This window comes from Topomyia yanbarensis, chromosome 2, assembly GCF_030247195.1.
Source record: "Topomyia yanbarensis strain Yona2022 chromosome 2, ASM3024719v1, whole genome shotgun sequence".
Lineage (NCBI taxonomy): Eukaryota > Metazoa > Arthropoda > Insecta > Diptera > Culicidae > Topomyia > Topomyia yanbarensis.
In genome coordinates, this window is record NC_080671.1 from 418,657,441 (window position 1) to 418,678,119 (window position 20,679).

At 40.1% G+C, this 20,679-nt stretch overlaps 1 protein-coding gene across 1 annotated transcript in view; it reads right to left on the bottom strand.

Moving 5' to 3' along the window:
* The window catches only part of LOC131685212 (zinc finger protein 704-like), a 305,912-nt gene that overhangs the window by 27,721 nt on the left and 257,512 nt on the right, over positions 1-20,679 (bottom strand). Inside the window, exons 5-6 of the mRNA XM_058968778.1 lie at positions 16,956-17,053; positions 16,369-16,894 (exon numbers count right to left, since the gene is read on the bottom strand). Coding sequence (XP_058824761.1) covers positions 16,369-16,894; positions 16,956-17,053 — 624 coding nt within the window. The remainder of the gene's footprint in view (positions 1-16,368; positions 16,895-16,955; positions 17,054-20,679) is intronic.

Genomic DNA, 20,679 nt, shown 5'->3' on the forward strand with positions numbered 1-20,679 from the left:
TGGGTCCATTAGGTTATGATGATCTAATGATATTTATTCCACATCGCAGAACTTTTCTTCGACATGTTGATAGCCTCGTAAAACTTTTCCACGTCGTTTCAGGAAAAGCTTCCCTCGGACTTAAAAAAATCTTTTTGTAAAATTTTATCCCAACTGCTCACAGTTCAATATATCGTGGCCTGTGTAACCGCTGCATACATTCGGCTCTTATCCTGGGTTTTCCTGTTAAACTAGCTGTTCCATTGATCTCGGTGTATGGTACTCAATACTTATGTAACCTGTACTGTTTTTAGGTTATGCACAATTCTTCTATTCGTTTGTCGAGCTTTTGAACACTCTTCGGTAAAATCCTAAGTCAACAGTCACTCTTTGACCAGCCACATAACTCTCTAACGCTTGGAATCGCTGATGCTGAACGTTCTTCTACAAATTTAAAGCAAAGCGGACAAGTCTAGCTACCGCACCAACGTGCCTGAAATTTGTGTGGGATTATTTAACAATTTACAAGAAGATAGGTCACTAGTTCGCATTTTCATCGCTAGGTGACACTGTATGCATCAGATTATCACTGCAAGTGAAAATAAGAAAGACAAGACTACAAGTCAGTCCAACTTTTTTAGAACAAGTTATTAAACTTTTAACGAAGTGATGGTTAGAAAGTTTTAGTTCCACATGTTATCGCATAGAGGGCGCCAACACGATGTTTTCAACGGAAAGATATACAAATTAGGTGTCTTCTACAAAGTGGTAAAACGGAAAATTTGCAGTAATTTTTATGAACGTATCGATATTCTATCTCTCTTCTGTGCTGGCGCCCTCTGTGCGGTGACAGGCTGAGCTAATTTTTTCAATCAAAACCTGACACGTATATTGTACTAAAATTCTTGAGCTAAACCTAACCATTTTTTTACAAAAAATTAATTTTTTTTAAATACGTGTAAAATCATCGAAAGACCCAATTCCCAAGACTGTTTGGCTGTCGCTCACATCATATACATTCCAGCCGCCGATCTTGAGCTCGTAAAATCCGTTGTCGCTAGGTGTTTGAAAGCAACAGACGGAGCATCTAGTCAGTAGACATGTATAAGTGTATGCTCCTGAAAAGACCCAACTGATAGCAAAATGGAAGTCCAACAAGATTTAACGAAGACTCCGACATCTTGTTGAAAATCATACACATTGAACGCAGTTGGGCCATGTCTGATCTTTTAAGTGTTCTAAAGATTTCGGAAGAACTGACACGAAATATTCAGTCGTGGCAAATATCTCGAAAGTCCATCCAAACAAGCTCAGCATTATGATATTCTATCTAAAGCAAGCAAATAACATTGCTGACCACAAACATTTATTAAGGGATTACCGTGTTTACATGCCCACCCACAAAGTTGAAATCAATAGCGTGGTCACCGATTCGGGATTCTCTGGCATAGCTATACTGAAGTACGTAAGTTTGCTGTTTTGAGAACCCATTGCACCAGTGAGCGAAGATTTTGAATGGCGAAACCTTGGTGTGACAAATACGCAGATAATCTTCAACATGAAACTACTCGACATCTCGACGAACAGACAGCAGATCAACAGCAAGTCAATAAGCTGACAGCGGTCTTGATAGCTCGGGAGGTTGACGAAGGGGAAAGCGAACAAGTTTACGCTGAATAGCTTTTATGCGCTAGATTTTAATTTGGTAATGAAGTGCCCAAACAACAGGAGGAAATTCGTAAGTAGAGCGAAGTAAGGTACAACACAGCGCCTTTAAAGCGACGTACTTCGCACTTCGAAATTTTTGTTAATGCGAGAAATGATTCCTAGAAGCATCCAGGCCTAGGAAATAACATATTATATGTTTCTTAAAGCTGAGCTGGGGATCTACAATAGCCCCGAAGTCCTTCACAGAAGTTTCTCACTTGAGAACAGTTGTAGTCAAATGTAATTAATCAGCGTTCGCGGATGAATGAGATGACAGAATACTTTGAAGCATTTAATACCATCCTCTCTCCGGAAGTCGCGCATATGGCCCACTGAACGAGCAGCTGCTGATGCTCTAAGACGATTTCGCTAGCTTTTCAGGGCAGCGTGCACTCAGTGCACTAGCGCGACTACCGGAAGGTTAATCTTACACCAGATTGAAAACAAATCTAACTTTTTAGTACGAATCCTGCATCTTCAAAGTTTTTAACTATATAGTATAGTATGAAGTCATCGGAGAAAGATAGTTTCAAACAGTCTACTGCAAAGTTTAGCTCATTAAGGTAGAGCAGAAACATGAAGGGCCCTAGATGACTGCCCTGGGGAACTTCAGAGCTGACTGCGAAAGGAAATGTAGTGTGGCTTCCAATTTTTCGTGTCGTTTCGCAACCTTTCAAAGATGACTGAAGCCAATTCAGAAATAAACTACTGAATTCGAGCCTAGATTCAGACTTGCTACAGTTAGTTGATGGTTAATTTTGTCGAAATCGGTGTAGTTGGAGTCGATCTGTTGACGTGCCTACCCGCCAAATTCACAAAAAAAGTTTGAATTACTTCCAAAAAAAAAATTCTTGCATTTTTTAGCTAAAATATTTTTTTTGTTTTGGGTGAATACGATAGTTTTGAGTTGAGATAGTTGAGAGTTTTTGAACTTTTGAATTTTATAAAATTAAACATTTTTCAATCATTGACAACTCACAAACTATTCGATGTAAGGAAAAAATACTAAATAAAGTTTTGGTTAGGCATGAATATACCGGAAATTGTTTTGTAATATTTTGTGTTGTTTTTAAACTTTGTGTACTGCAAATGTTAGAAGCGAATCAATTTTTTTCTAAAATTGGACCAGAGCATTTTTTGGAAGCAATTATAATTATATTGAAAAGCTTGTGTAAAAATTTCAAAAGGATCTCGAAGTACTTTACGAGATATTTCAAATACAGTGAAGACCAGTTTTTATCAGCCCCTTGGTGAATTTAGGGTTGATAAAATAGGGACATTGATTAAATCGGGACATGTATTTTTTTTGTTTTTATGAAACCAAAGCTCTTAAAATATTCTTCTTTAGTCCCTAGATATAGCCTTATAACCTTTCCCGATTATTTAGCTTAAACTTCCCTTAAGGGGGTCTGACAGAGTAAAATTAAAAAAATGCCTATTTCAGATCTCTAAGATAAGAAAAATATGTTCAAGAAAAGATTTATTCGAATTCAACTTGGTATGTCTGCTACAGCCCATCAAACTACCAACTATCAATTTTCATATGAAGCTGATAAAATCGGGTCTTCACTGCATAACTGGTCTATCTTTAACGTTTCGCGTAAAATTGCCTTGCTTTAATGTGTTTTTTTATAATTGAAATATCTTGCTAAGTATTTTCAGATCCTCTCCTAAATTTTAGCACACTCTCTTAACATAATTCTTAATATTTAAAGGAAAAAAGAAGTAAAAAAGTTTGGTCCAGTTTTTCTTAAATTACAATTTTTTATGATTGCAGAATACAAGTCACATAACAATAAAAATATTTTAGTAAATTATTCCGGAAAGCTCACGCTCAAACTTTTTTATTTAACTATTCTTCCATACATCGAATAGTTTCCTAGTTATCAATGATTGAAAAATGTTCAATATTATAAACTTCAAAGGTTTGAAAACTAATAACTTAAAAAAATATCATATTCAGCCAAACCAAAAAATACAATTATTTTCAACTAAAGTTAAGACAAGCAAAACATTTGTAAGGAATTAAAATTTAGGTGGAAGTCTGACGTGGAATGACTCTTATGTCTTGTAAATAATAGAAGCTAGAGTTTTTATGAGTTACAAGAAAATGTTCGCCTTTTAAAATTATGAAAGTTCTCTAAAGGACATTTAGGGTTTTCATAACTTGCTCTTTAGTAATGCTTTCAAATTGCTTTTACGATGGACATTTGAATTGTATTGTTTTTCATTTCTATTAATTTAAATGGTGTGGTTCTAATTTAACTAAAATCCGCAAATTTACTTGTAATGTATCAAGATAGATTTGCGCACTCCTTCAGAAGATTGAAGAAAATCAAATTTTGAAAAACTTTGTAGAAGACACTGGAGCTCTATGCCTTGTGCTTTTCTTTTTACAAGATATCCATAAAAAATTAGGGTGCATTTAAAAAAAAGGTTTTATTTATATAACTTTAAAAAATTTGGAAGTTGAGATGACTTTAGAAATACTTTCAGATATTTTGGAGGAGAGCAGTTTATCTCAATATACTGATCCTCTAGCTTTTCTCGTTAAATTTTTTTTATAAGTTTTACTGCAGATACACTATTTGTCGAGTAAATATTGCTAAATATAACAAAATTTCATTTTTGCCATTTTTTTGACATGTATGCTACAAAGTATGCTATTTAATATGACACAAATGGTTTTTAATTTTAGGTGTCCTAATTGAAGATAATGATATTTGAAAAATCATATAACTTTAAAACGAAAATGGTTTCGTAGTTGGCTTTTATGAACAAATTATGCACCTTAACATGATCTTCAAGTTGTCCAAAGGTGATTTTGGAGGGATTCCATAAGAAAGTGGAAGGCCATAAAATATGACGATCTCCGATTCGAACAAACCTTTGTAGTTGTATTTTGATCATGGATCTCCATGACTTCCTCTGGCGATTAGAATTGACCGAAGAGAAATTTTTTACAAGGGCATAGAAGTTTTTGCCCGGAGAATTTTCAAAAAACTGTTCGATTGCTGTATTTCATAAAGCAAAACTATCTGAGAAAGAGTTATAGAGAATAAAACCTTCTGCACGAATAAAATATACACCTAAAAAAATTGTGACATATTTCACAAAACAAAAATTTATGTTAAAAAAAATTTATTACGAAAAATCCACGTTTTATTTTTTTCACCTTTGGTTAATGAAAACCTAATGAGAAAGGAAGCATTTGAAATGTAATTCTGGAATGGCGAAACAATCAGTAAAAAAGTTTTTCTTACGATAACTTTAAACTTTTTTTGGATTTCATATAAGTTGACAGACAAAACTATAATTTTATCATGAAATATAGTTCTAAACATGGTTAATTTTAAATCAAAATGCGCTCAACGAAAAACTTACAAAATGCGATAGTTTTCGTTAAATATGGAATTTTGTTTCAGCAAATGCAATTATGCCAATTTTATAACTTATTCGCGTTTCAATAAAATATTTATCTTTTAAAACAAAACATTTCTCGACAAACATATGATTACGGCCTAAAAGCCAACTGTCACAATCCACTTTGAATGGAAATTCCGGACAAACCGTTACACGCCAATCACAGATGTTGGTAGTAAACGAAAGAGAAAAGTTTTCTCTTTCATAAACTGTTGTGTCATACGTCTCCCAACCTTTGAACGGAACGGATCGTTATATTTCACAGTGGTGCTCGGTGTGTAAATTTTAGTGAGTCAAGGTCATCCTTTGTTCGTTCGTTAGCAGCCGTTCTGCTGGTGCCGACAGTAAATCCAGTACATTGTTTTCGCTGGTGCGGAACAATCGACGTTGTTTGCAGATAAGTTTTGCTTTATTTTTTTTCCTCGTTTGCTTTCTTTCCTTTTCCCTACTTTTACTCTACCTTGTAATCAAATAATAAGACACATTCCCGTTTATATAACGCTCTGCCCTCGTGCTTAAATGGCCGAGGGCGAAATACCATCTGATGCAATCATGGAAGTCCCTGATCCCCCTAATACTCGCATTGCTCCCCGTATAAAGCAGTACCCAGAAGGTTCCTCTGGGCCATGGGTGGTATATTTTCGGACCGGAGAGAAACCGGTTAATATATTAAAACTTTCTCGAGATCTGACTGCTAATTACCCGGCCGTAACTCAGATAACACGTGTTCGGGCAAACAAGATACGTGTTCTAGTGAGTGATCTCGTCCAGGCAAACGCGATTGCTTGCTGTGAGCGCTTCACGCGGGAATTTAAAGCGTACGTGCCTTGTGTGGCCTGTGAAATCGATGGGGTAGTGTCCGAACCGGGCCTGAAATGCGAAGAACTGTTGGAGCACGGGGTTGGCTGCTTTAAGGACCCCTCTCTTGAACAGATTAAGATCTTAGAATGCAAACAATTGTATACCGCAAACACCGAGGGAGGTAAGACTACCTACTCTCTATCAGGCTCGCTTCGGGTGACATTCGCCGGGTCCTCTCTTCCCAACTACATCCTCCTTGACAGGGTTCGCCTACCAGTTCGCCTGTTTGTACCGCGGGTCATGAGCTGCAGCAATTGCAAGCAGTTGGGCCACACAGCCACATATTGTGGAAATAAGAAACGATGCGGCAAATGCGAAGGAGAGCATGAGGATGACTCTTGCGACAAAGAAACTGAAAAGTGTATTTGCTGCGGGGGCCCTTCACATGCTCTTAAATCATGCCCTGCGTACAAGCAGCGCGGGGATAAAATTAAGCGCTCCCTTAAGGAACGCTCAAGGCGTTCTTATGCAGAAATGCTAAAGAATGCTTCGCCATCTGTCCTGTCCGAAAATCCCTATGCTGGTTTGGCTAACGTTGAGCAAGAATCTGACGACCCACGAGAGGGAACATCTTTGGTTAACCCAGGGGAATCCAGGAAGAGGAGAAATCCAGCCTCCCCTACATTGCCTCGTAAGGGTGCCAAGGTGTCGTCCACTCAGAGTGCGCCATCTACAACCAATAAATCCAACGGAAGTGATGCACAAAAGCCGAAGCAATTTGCTCCAGGACTTGGAAATATTAATTCTAACAAGGAGTACCCACCACTTCCAGGGACATCCAAAACCCCAAGTGTCCCCTTTTTTCAAACAGATACTCAGTCCAGTAGCGGACTAATGAAATTTTCTGACATAGTGGACTTAATTTTCACAGCTTTCAATGTTACTGATCCTCTTAAAAGCCTTCTGATACGTTTTCTCCCTATAGTGCAAACATTTTTGAAGCAGTTGACTACTAAATGGCCCCTCCTTGCAGCGATCGTATCCTTCGATGGCTAAGTCATCGAACGAGGTCACCGATTCGATCACTGTTCTACAGTGGAACAGCAGAAGTATCCTCCCGAAAATCGATTCCTTTAAATTTTTACTAAATAGTTTAAAATGTGATGCTTTCGCATTATGTGAAACTTGGTTAACTTCCGATATAAATCTCAACTTCCACGACTTTAATATAATTCGTCTGGATCGAGAAAACCCCTATGGAGGAGTACTTTTGGGGATCAAAAAGTGCTATTCTTTCAACCGAATTAACCTCCCTTCAACACCAGGCATTGAAATTGTCGCTTGTCAAGTTTTAATCAAAGGTAAAGACCTTTGCATTGCTTCCATCTACATTCCTCCTAGAGCCTCGGTAGGGGACCGAACGCTTTGTAATATCACGGAATCCTTACCGGCACCGCGGCTAGTTCTGGGAGACTTTAACTCGCACGGTACGGTATGGGGCTGTCTTCATGATGATAATAGATCAACATTAATCCAAGATCTTTGCGATAATTTCAACATGACCATCTTAAACACGGGAGAAATGACGCGGATTCCTACACCACCAGCACGCGCAAGCGCGTTGGATTTATCGCTTTGCTCGACATCGCTACAGTTAGATTGCATGTGGAAGGTGATCCCTGATCCCCACGGTAGCGATCATTTGCCTATCGTGATTTCAATTGCTAACGGTTCAAGACCATCGGAAACAATCAATGTATCGTATGACCTCACACGGAACATTGATTGGAAGAGTTACGCGACCGCGATATCCGTTAAAATCGAATCCACTCAAGAACTTCCTCCGGAGGAAGAGTACAGGTTTTTGGCTGGCTTGATTCTCGACAGTGCGAATCAAGCTCAGACTAAACCAGTACCCAGCGCGAATACCCATAGACGGTCTCCCACCCTGTGGTGGGATAAAGAGTGCTCAGAGCTGTACGCGGAAAAGTCCACTGCATATAAGGCCTTCCGGGAAGACGGGTTACCCGCTAGCTATCAACAGTACGCGTCGTTAGAAAGGCGAATGAAGAGTCTAATGAAAGCCAAAAAACGCAGTTATTGGCGCCGGTTCGTCGACGGGTTAACGAGAGAAACAGCGATGAGCACTCTTTGGGGTACGGCTCGACGTATGCGTAATCATAATAGTACCAACGAGAACGTGGAATATTCAAACCGTTGGATATTCGCTTTCGCCAAGAAGATCTGTCCGGACTCTGTCCCGGTACAGAAAACGTACCGCGCCGCGTCTTCTCACGATACCGCGAACGAAACACCGTTTTCGATGGTGGAGTTCTCACTTGCTCTCTTATCGTGCAACAATAACGCCCCAGGGTTAGACAGAATCAAATTCAACTTGCTGAAGAATCTGCCTGACACTGCAAAAAGGCGCCTGTTGAATTTATTTAACAAGTTTCTTGAGGGTAACATTGTCCCTTATGAATGGAGGCAAGTGAAGGTCATCGCCATCCAAAAACCAGGAAAACCAGCCTCCGACCACAACTCGTATCGGCCGATTGCAATGCTGTCCTGTATTCGGAAGTTGTTCGAGAAAATGATCATGTTTCGCCTCGACAATTGGGTTGAAGCAAATGGCTTACTGTCAGATACACAATTTGGCTTCCGCAAAGGCAAAGGGACGAACGATTGCCTTGCGTTGCTTTCTACAGAAATCCAAATGGCCTATGCTAACAAAGAGCAGATGGCATCAGTCTTCTTGGATATTAAGGGGGCTTTTGACTCAGTTTCTATCAACACTCTGTCAGAGAAGCTGCACCAGCATGGTCTTTCGCCAATTTTAAATAACTTTTTGCTAAACCTGTTGTCTGAAAAGCACATGCACTTTTCGCATGGCGATTTAACAACATCGCGATTTAGCTACATGGGTCTTCCCCAGGGCTCATGTCTAAGTCCCCTGCTCTACAATTTCTACGTGAATGACATTGACGATTGTCTTGCCAATTCATGCACGCTAAGGCAACTTGCAGACGACGGGGTGGTCTCTGTTACAGGGCCCAAAGCTGCCGACTTGCAAGGACCATTACAAAATACCTTGGACAATTTGTCTGCTTGGGCTCTTCAGCTGGGTATTGAGTTCTCCACGGAGAAAACTGAGTTGGTTGTTTTTTTCTAGGAAACGTGAGCCGGCGCAACTCCAGCTTTTAATAATGGGTGCAACGATCAACCAGGTTTTCACATTTAAATATCTCGGGGTCTGGTTCGACTCTAAAGGTACCTGGGGATGTCACATTAGGTATCTGAAACAGAAATGCCAACAAAGGATCAATTTTCTCCGAACAATAACTGGAACATGGTGGGGTGCTCACCCAGGAGACCTGATCAGGTTGTACCAAACAACGATATTGTCGGTGATGGAGTACGGGTGTTTCTGTTTCCGCTCCGCTGCGAACATACACTTCATCAAACTAGAGAGAATCCAGTATCGTTGCTTGCGCATTGCCTTGGGTTGCATGCACTCGACCCATACGATGAGTCTCGAAGTGCTGGCGGGCGTTCTTCCGCTAAAAAATCGATTTTGGGAACTCTCATATCGATTGCTCATCCGATGCGACATTCTGAACCCGTTGGTAATTGAAAACTTCGAGAGGCTCGTCGAGCTTAATTCTCAAACCCGTTTTATGTCCTTGTACTTCGACTACATGGCACAGAGCATCAATCCTTCTTCGTACAATCCCAACCGTGTCCGTTTCCTAGATACTTCTGATTCTACTGTATTCTTCGACACATCCATGAAGGAAGAGATTCGTGGAATCCCGGACCATATACGCCCGCAGGTGATCCCCAATATATTTTATAATAAATTCCGAGAAGTCGACTGCGACAAAATGTTTTACACTGACGGATCAAATCTCGATGGGTCCACTGGCTTCGGTATCTTCAACAATACTATCACCGCTTCATTCAAGCTCAATGATCCCGCTTCAGTTTACGTCGCAGAGTTAGCTGCAATTCAGTACACCCTTGGGATCATCGACACTCTGCCCACAGATCACTACTTTATCGTTTCGGACAGCCTCAGCTCTATCGAGGCTCTTCGTGCGGTGAAGCCAAAAAAGCAACTCCCGTATTTTCTGGGGATGATACAGGAGTCCTTGTGTACGTTATCTGAAAAATCTTATCAGATTACCTTTGTTTGGGTTCCCTCTCATTGTTCTATCCCGGGCAATGAAAAGGCCGACTCATTAGCAAAGGCGGGCGCATTAAATGGTGACATATACGAAAGACCAATCTGCTTCAACGAATTTTTTAGTATTTGTCGTCAGAGGACGCTCAACAGTTGGCAAACCTCGTGGAGCAACGGGGAACTTGGACGATGGCTACATTCGATTATCCCAAAGGTATCAACGAAGCCTTGGTTCGGGGGGATGGATGTGGGTCGGGATTTTATTCGCGTAATGTCCCGACTTATGTCCAATCACTACACCATGGATGCGCATTTGCGGCGTATTGGGCTTGCGGAGAGTAGTCTGTGCGCTTGTGACGAGGGCTATCACGACATCGAACACGTTGTCTGGGTATGCGCCGGGTATTGTGACGCCAGGTCTCAGTTAAAGGAATCCCTTCGGGCCCGAGGTAGACCACCCAATGTCCCAGTCCGAGATATGCTGGCAACTCGTGATTTCCCCTATATGTCCCTTATTTATACCTTCATAAAAACGATAAATATCCCAATTTAGCCCCTCTCTTTTATTTCTCGTTTTTAGAGTTTCCTCCTGCCTTGTGGAACCGATCAGCTCCAGAGTGCCACTATGTAACCGCCGTCGCCCTTACCACTACTCCTGCATAGAAGGAAACTGAAGCGAGAGCGACTCGAGTTCCGATGAGTTTTGAAGGATTCCCCGCGTGTCCGAAGAATACCATCCGCCAATCCGGTACTCGACGACTTACTAGACTGAGGCGCAAATTTGTTTCGCTGATCCCCCTTCCCCCCCCCCCCCCCCGTTCGAGCGAAAGTTGCAAGTTTTGCTCTTCTTTCCCTGTCTCTCCCCTGTCCTTGATACAACTGCTGCTACACTGATGCGGAAATAAGCCACCCTCTGAATATCTTGACCAAGCATAAGTTTTAGTTAAAAAATTCAAATTAGTATTCTGTATTCCTAGTTTTAAGATAGCTATAATTTTTACTCTTTATTGAAACTCTTGTCCTCCATCTTGTAAATAGAATTGAATCCCTAGTTTTAAGATTTCTGTGAAATTTCTCATAAATATTTGTTCCCCCTTTTGTGTACTAAACTATATTGTTAGTTTTAAGATAACCGTAAAATATTTCGTAAAATACTATTACTCCCCCTCTTGTATATCAAAGTGAATCCCTTGTTTTAAATTTTTTTCATAAAAAAATCTTTTGGCCCTCTTTTGTATATTGAATCTTATTTCTAGTCTTAAGATAGCTGTAAACTTTCTTTTCCTTTGTAAAAAAAAATATTTCAACATTGTAACCTCCTAGTTTTAAGATATCCAAAATGTAAAAACAAAAGCATTTGGCACCGCCAAGCTAACGCATTTGTGCCTATCAAATAAACGAAATGATTAAAAAAAAAAAAATAAACTGTTGTGAACTGTGTTCGACTAATAACGGTTTGTCTGGAATTTCCATTCAAAGTGGATTTTGACTGTTGGCTTTTAGGCCGTAATCATATGTTTGTCGAGATTTTTTTTCAGTAAATTTAGATCATGGAGAATCTTTCAATAAAAACAGTTTTCCTAACAAAAACTTTTAACATATTTTTAAAATTAAAAATTTCATTATTGAATTGCCATTTCTAAATCAAAATGCTCAAAACAAAAAATTTCGAAAATGTAATTGTTTTCGAGATAATTTGAAGTTTTTTTCAACAAAAACAATTATTTGGTTTGAATACGACCTTTTCACATTAGGAAAGCCATCGCGTTTTGGAAGATTTTCGTAAACAAATTTTTGATTTAAAATTACATTATAAATCATATTCCATAATAAAATTTTTGTTTTGTCTATCGATTTGTAAAAAAATTTGAAAACATGTTTAAAGTTATCGTTAGAACAATTTTTTTACTGATAGTTTCTCCAATCCACAAATAAATTTAAAATGTTTCTTTTCTGTTTAGGTTTTCAATGACAAAAGATAAAAAATTAAAAAAAATGTTTTCTTTTGTAATTAACTTTTTAACATAATTTTAAAAAATTGCTGTTGAGTCAAAATTATCTCATCGGCTGTGAAAAATGTTTAGTTTTCCATGTCAGTGAAGCGTGCAAAGTTTCATCGGAATCAAAGATGGTCCGTCAGGTTTTGAATGATTTTCAGATGAACTTTCGTGGTATTTCTCTTTAGTGTAAAATAAAACCTACAAAAGTTATATAAATAAAACCGTTTTCCAAGGAACACCTTAAAGCTTGCATTTGGATTTCTTGTGGAATGAAAAGTATGTTCGAGCTTGCGTGTCTTCAGCAAATTTGTCCAAAATATGTGTTACTATACTTTCCTTGAAGTCACGCTCTATCTCGAGCCTTTATTTTGGAACCTTGCTAAACATAGAACCACCCTAGCTTCTGTTTAAACAAAAAGAAGACCCTCGCATAGTACAACAACTTTTCTAAATATATTATAAGGCTAAATTAGTTTTTGCCAAAAGTTTACATTCTTGCTAATTTTACATGCTGAGCCACTGTGCATTGGCTACCTACAACGGTTTTTGATTCCATATAAACATGAACTGAAAAATTTTCAAAGGGAACATTTAAAAATCGGGTTTATAATCTTGATGCCAAATGTCTTAAAAATGCATGAAACGTTGAGATCTGGTTAGAACCAGACACAACTTCGTTTCAACTAAAACACATTACCCCTAAAAGTGGGTGTATCCCATTAGGCATACATTACATTAGGCATACGGACATTTGGCATAAATACGTTAGGCATAATGGACGTTAGGCATAAATTATCATATCGAAGTATCACCTAACGGAACTTATTTTTTGGCAGTGATGGTTTCGGGTGGGAACAGGGTGAATGCTTGAAATATTTTTTTACGTTCTAGAATTACTCTGGAAGCTGATCCAACTCGTAAAAAAGATGGTTGGTAAAAAAGATGAGGAGGTTTTATGCCTGCTGGAGAGAGGGTTTTTATGAAACCTAGCTCCAGGGGGCTTTTCACTGTAGAGATGGGAAAACCGATTCAATTTAGTGAGCGAATCGCATCAGATTCCGTCGAAAACGAGGATTATCGTGCTTCATTAGTTCGGTGCAGCGCATTCATTCAGTTATGTTCGGTTCAAATTCAATTTCAGTTTTAAACAGAATTTTGTTTCTGTGCTGGCTCTGAGGAGGATTATCGAGCAAAAATGCTTCAGACAAGATTAAGCAGTTCACTTATGCTCGAAAATTTAAAAGAGGTTACATTCTGCCTTCACGTGTAACTAATAAATGCTTTCGTTTGTGAATTAATTTATATTTTCTCTAAACTGAGGGCATTCGATTCTGTGGGAAACTTTAGTAAGTTTGGAAGTGAATGAATGAAGGTGGCGTTGAAACTGAGCGCTGGCTTCGGTAATTGTATTCAGAAATAGACAACTTTTACAAAAATTATCTCGTTCTAAATGTTGTAATTATACATTCTTCCAAGTCGCTCAATAAGTTTTTTTTAATGAATCGCAACTTTTTAAAAAAGAATCGTGGCTCACTCACTCTTTTTCAAGAGTCGATTCTTTTGATAGATCCGCGATTCACTCGCCCATCTCTATTTGCTCCAAATAAAAAATAAATAATCAAATCAATCTCATTTGTATTAAGGTATGAATAAGGCATATTAACTTAGACTAGTTTTCGCATATATGCATGGTTCAATTGTCCAAGAAGAAAATATATATCTAGAAGAACAGCTCATGATAGAAAGAATGATGCAGTAGTTGCCTCTATATTGATTATCTCCCATATTATTATACAGTTCAATGATTATATTCTTAAGGCCGTCAATGATAGAACTATGGAAACTGTCTAATAAGGGGAAGAGTTTTTTTTAACTGTGACGAGTTACCGAAACAAAAAAGGTATCGGCACAAACGTAACATCCATACCCTAATGCTGATGCTATCCATAACACTGTAAGTTTCCATAGGCTCCAAAACTTCATTTTTGTTCATTTTAGGCTAAATTTTTCAATATTTGGATGCAATTGTATTGGTAATATATCCAATAGGCTTGAAATGTGCTTGGAATCAAAACTGTTCACTCAAATGAAGAATGTATTCAGCTCACCCTCAGAAAAAATAGAGAAAAATGTACTCTTGTACGGAATAAATATCTCGCTTTATGTATTTCATTTTGTAATCTCTCGTTAAAGTTATACGAAGGTATGCAATTGTATACAGCAAAGCGTAGGTATTTTTTTGACCCAAACAAGGTTGAAATCTCTACAATAAAAACAATTCTTGCTATTACTTTTATATTTTTGGGAATTATGCCTATCATCCATTATGTCTAATGTACATTATGTTAATTGGTCGGTGTTAAGTCAGATCGGATGAAGTCCCAAAATCTTAAAAAGTGAGATAACGATAGCACTGGTTAAAGAATTTCTTTAGCTACTTTCGTCTTTTGCCATAATTGTAATATGGTACAATTAGCATGAATTATGGCAAAAATAAATTTCGAATTGTAATGTGAAGGATGCTGCGATTGAAACTTTAAACTCGTTTTTCTCGAAATCAACACGATGTCACTTAGTCCGGTCTGACTTAACACTGACCAATTGTCCATAGTGCCTAATGTAGATTATGCCAATCGTCCATTAGGGCTAAAGTACTTATGTCTAACGTCGCGCACCCATTAAAAATATCTGCTCCAACTTTGAGAAAATAACTTTACTCATAAAAAACTAAAGTAGGGCTATGAGCCTATTTTGGCACTATGAAGGAGAGGGCCGCACTGTTTTTGAACAACTTTAAAAAAACCTATATTATCTATAACTTTTCTCAGAATACAGTATCAGTAAACTGCTTCTTAAACATCTATATAATGCTCATTTAGCAGAAATGTTTCTGTTTTCAGCATAAATGAAAATAAATGTTCTGTTCTGTGCATCTATTCTCACCCCAACGATCCATTTATCGTCTCCTGGGAGTGCCAAATTTCACCTCATCGAAAAACAATCTTGTTGAAACACAATGCCTCATATTCTGTTTGCGTCGACTCTAACTAGGTATCCGGATCATGGACGCCACCGCATGATTTGTAAAACGAATCATTCTACTTTTTTCAGCCGATCAAAACAATCGTAAATATCACGCACATGAAAGAACTTCATCCGCTGTTAGAAAAAAGTGTGCCCAATATTGCACTCGCGGGCCATAGTCATGGGAAGGCTACCAACTGGTAATGACTAGTTTAACATCAAACATTGCATTGTCTCGAGCCGAATTTTATGTTGAGATGAAAATAAAATCTCTGGAATTAGAAGTTAGTTGAATAACTCGAAATAATTGTATCCTAAGCTTGTAATTGCTTTACAATATACTTTCATGATTATATTTTAGTTTGGCCGCACTGCTGATTCTTTCCTGTGTGCTGGATGCATTTTTTTTTGATTTTGATTGTATCGGAAAAAAACATGGCGATAATGTGTACCACCGTATTTCTGAATCACGTATTATAACACCAGGCCTATCCTATCGTTTATCAATGCTTAATATAGTTATGGCGGAATAATGAGTAATTGCTGGCTATTTTTTGTTGCTAAACGCCGTTACGTCCTGTTTCAGTTCATTATGTTAATGAGGCAAATTAGTAGATGTTTCAAGAAGTTGATTTTGTTTTTTAATAAAAGTGGAATTTCAATGAAGTTCTAAATAAATATGTGCACTAATAAAGAATATAACTTGAGATTATTTTTGCACACCTTTTTTTAGCCAAATAGATATTGTCATTATCTCATATGCTTGGTTTGAAGCCAAAAGGTGCCAAATAGAGTCACAATAGGCTCCACTGCCATAATAGTCACATTGCTCTACCTTATAAAAATTCAATTACATTTCAAAACATCAAATAATTAGCCACCGTTAATATCCCTGAGTAATTAATTTTTAATTTTAATAAGCACAAACTTTTCTCCGAGAACGGCTTTGTTCAAAGCTTCTGAGTATTTAGCACAATGGAGAAAACACTTATATATCAAACAAAATTTACGTTTTATTGCACGCTGATTGTTGCGAGACTCGTGCGAGTATAAAAAATATTTTTTTTGCGAAACGCTTTACCAACAACGAAACACTTTCCCACAAACTGAAACTTGGCGTGAAACACCATCACCCTCACCTATCCGAGTTTGGCATAAAATCCCTACTGCTCCGAGCCTGCCTATTTCCGTTTTTCTCTTTCCTTCCGCGAACCAACCAACAGAGAAAAAAACAACAACAACAACACTTACCGGACTAACCTGCGACCAGGTGTAGTTGTGATGTATCAGCGGCGAGGTGTTACTGTGCGGGTGTACGGCGCCGCTGCCATTGCTACTGCTATTGCTGCTGCTGCCGTTGTTGCTGCTACCCTGGCCGATGACAGTGCTGTTGTTGTTATTGTTGTTGTTGTTACTACTGCTACTGTTGTTATTGTTGTTGTTCAGGGCTTGATGGTGAAGCGGCTGCTGAAGGCCGGCTGCTGGGGCTCCTGGCAGTGGCAGTGGGGGTTTGATGGCAGCATTCAGTTGATGGTGGTGTTGCTGATGTTGTTGGTGATGCTGTTGTAGCTGATGATGATGTTGCTGCTGCTGCTGTTGTTGCCGGTAGTTACCAACGAACTGTCGCTGGTACTCCGGATCCTCGTACGGTGATCGAGCCATATCGCGGTGGCTCAGAGTCGGTGGCGATGGCGGATGGGGTGCGGATTGGCCGCTGTCACTCTCATCCTCGATCTCGGTGAAGTAGAAATCTTCGTCGTCGCTGGCCGCGTCCGGGCTGCAATGAAGGTGGGGTTTGAAGATTCAAGGCTGACGCACGGTAAATAACAGAAACTTACCCAAGATGTGCGTTCCGTACGTGAGCGGTGACCTCAGAACAAGATGTGTAGATTACTCCACAACCCTTCCAGGTGCATTTGTATATTGGTTGGCTCGCCTGAAAAGGAGAAGAAATAAAGAAACAAACGATTAGTTGATAATTAGGTCATTTGCGTTGTTTGCACCGTTCTTAACAGGTGGCTCGGACGAGAACCTTCGGTTTAAACACCATTGTCCGGCGGGCCACAAACGACCGTGGTCCGGTTGTGACCAGTGGAACCTCACTGGCAACCAGCGATCGGATCATCATGGCGACCGTTACTGTGTCGTCAGGCAGGAACCGAGAACAAAACACGCCAGGACCTAGTTAACAACGCAACACGACCCGCGGTGGAACAATCGCATTTGCTTGGGCTCTGTGGCACAGTGAGGCACAAGGCGGCAGCAGCGCAATTTCTGACCTATTTTATCCGTGTTACATACTCTGTGTTGACGCGAGCTCACAATGTATGAGTGTCGGTTTGCTCCCGTCGCCTCTCCCGAACGGGAAAACCAAACCCCTCCCCCCGGCCTTCCCCCCGCACTCAACCGGTTTCCATTCAGTACATAAGCTTCCTCCCATGTTTTACTCCCTTCCCATGTAAACACACGGTCTCCTGGATCAAAAGTAGCATCAGTAGAATCTGGAGCAGCTCATCATAGCAACAAAAAAAAAGAAGAAAAACACGGCGAGGGTTCTCGCTCATCCCTTGGCCCACTTGGCACACTACTAGGCTGCGAGAGTATAGTGATGGTGGAGTTTGACCTGACACATATTCCTTGCGTCTGCCGCGCCGCCGGTTGCTTAAAGCGCTCCCCGCATCCCCTTCCAATATTGGAAATGGGATAGTGCCCGAAAAATTTTCCTGTTTTCAAACACCGTTATAGCCAGGAAGACCGGCATTTTCCCTATCGCGCAATTGCTTCTGGGTGGCCCACGGCTTGATGCTTCAATACCAACACAGGCGCACTGGTTGCGAACGGTTGGATGGATCCGCCAGAGAGTGATTCAAGCAGCACTTCCGGGTGGTAGAATGTATAGTGTGCGAATATTGGTTTCGCCTGACAGCGGCAGTGGTGGTGCCATTGCCGCAGGGAAGGAAGGAGACGCGTGGTGGTTAGTGTAATATTTTCAAGGGAAGTTAGCATCAGGGAGCGAACCGGGTACAACCACAGGGAAAAGCGTACGTATCGATTGACCTAGTTTTGGGACTGTGCGGTGCACCACTCTGGAGAGGGGAAGTGTTTTGTTGCCTTGTTATGATTATGCTCCAGCCGAAAAATCGCCAGCGGAGAAACAGGGAAGATTGCCAGATGGCCTCGTTGGTTCTAGTGCCGCGAAACGAAAACGGAAACGACGAGTACCGGAGATGGCGATGATTAGTGTGCTGCGAAGGAGGGCGGGATTTTTTTTGCGGTGCTCGGAAGCGGTTGTAGTAATCAAATTTTTATGCTACGATGAAGAGTCGGTGCAAGTTCGGGAGGGTTTTCTTTTCATTGATGTTGCCATTTTTTTTTTGGTTAGATTCCTGCAGAAAGTGAGAGTAGGGGATTCGTTTTTGGCGAGTAATTGCTCTGGAATATATTTAGATAGGCTCGACGCCGTTTATTTGCATGCCTGATAGGGCGAGGAAATGCTCATCTTTAATTTAATTTTTTTTTTCACGTTTGCAAATGAGACTGTCGGATTCTGGATGAAACGGAGTCTATCGTAGCCGAAATGAAGTAAGAAATGGGTTTCAAGGGCTGCCAACAGAGTGGTTGCGATTAGGGTGCTTAATGGCGACCTTTTTTTGGTGAGAACCGGTTCCCCGGTACTGTATCCCTCAATACCGGTTACTAAAAATACCTGAGCGACATAAAATGTCAAACAATATACTTTTTTGTAAGCTTTTATATGGTTCAGTCTACCTTATACTCTCGCCCAGAAGCAGAAGCAAAAAATACTCAGTTATAGTTATTAATAAACCGAGCAGTCAATTGCTACTGCTTAGTTGCTTATCCACTGCACAAACAGTACAGTATCGTTCCTCCGGCTGAGCAGTGAAATCAGAAAACCACAAAAGTGAAAAGTGCCTCTACTACGAGAACTGCCATTGCGACTGAACAAATTCGTATTAGACGAAATTTGCGCTTAGTGGAACAGTTCCTGGAGGTGATAACGGCGATAATCCTCACGGAAGTGGCTACATCGTGAGCGTAATATGATACTGCCAACGTCTACAAAGTTTAACCGATCCAGATCCAGATGACGAAACATATCCCTTCTTACCTGGCCTTGGATGCAAATCATATCTAATCAAACAACGCTGATCACAAACTCAGATCAGATCCCTACCTGCTCCATTTTGATCGAAGTTAGGTACTAAGTCGGCGTTCGTTCTTTTATAGATTAATATTTAACAGCAACATGTATTAATGCGTGATTTAGGCCCGAAGCTTATTATTTTGGCATAGAGTAAATAATGGGAAACAATCCAAATTGTTATTTTTATCCATGAATATTTTCGAATAAATAGTTAAAATGTCCAGTTACGCACAACGGGAGTTCTATTCGTTAATCTTCTAATGCCACCTTGCTGGCCGATGTTTGAAACGGACCCCCATACATTCCGAAAAGTTAGGTTCATTATATTGCTCTTCATAGCATCTTTTCAGAAGACTGGATATAATTGTGCCAATGGCATGTATGGGCTAAAAAGCCTAGCCAATATTACAACCACCTCAAGCTCAATCGGACATGATTAAGAGGCAGCGCAGAATGGTCAGTGAACGCCACAGTTTCGAGTGTGACAGAGATAGATTTAATATCGTTGAAAAATAGAAACAAAAGTTTGATATTGGTTAGGAATTTTTGGTCTGGCAAGCAATCTGCAGTTGCGGAAAACAAGGTCAGATTTCTGTCACAACCGGGTTTATGAACCAGGGAAAGGACACATACCACAAAGAGTGCCTTCACAAACGTCGACCACCTCGCTTAGACAAGACAGAGGTTCTCCGGTGTTTTGGCCCGATGTGACTTCGTGCCGTTATGCAAAATCAGTGCTAGGAAGTGTATAGAGTCATCAAAATAAATTCTGTGCCCAAAGACTGCAATACTCCAAACTGCCCGTAATAAGTGAGTTCCCTTATATCACTGGAGTTCCCAGTCATGTCACTTTTCATTTCCATTTTGCAACGTTTGATGGCCCACTGAGATGTCCAAAAGATTGTTTCAAAATCGTTCAACACGGGTCCAACGATGGACGTTTGTTGAACGGTTATTTGGACGTCCAAATTGGTCCAACGAACGCCCTTCATTGGACGATTTTGAAACCAACCGTTCTTAGGTTCGGTCAACTGACCGGTTCGGTGAACTAACCGGTTCGGCGAGCTAACCGGTTCGGTGAGCTAACCGGTTCGGTGAACTAACCGGTTCGGTGAACTAGCCGGTTCGGTGAACTAACCGTTTCTTTGAACTAACCGGTTTGTTGAACTAACCGGTTCGTTGAGCTAACCGGTTCGTTGAGCTAACCGGTTCGTTGAACTAACCGGTTTTTTTTAACTAACCGGTTTGTTGAACTAACCGGTTCGTTGAACTAACCGGTTCGCTGAACTAACCGGTTCGGTGAACTAACCGGTTCGGCGAACTAACCGGTTCGGTGAAGTAACCGGTTCGTTGAACTAACCGGTTCGTTGAACTAACCGGTTCGTTGAACTAACCGG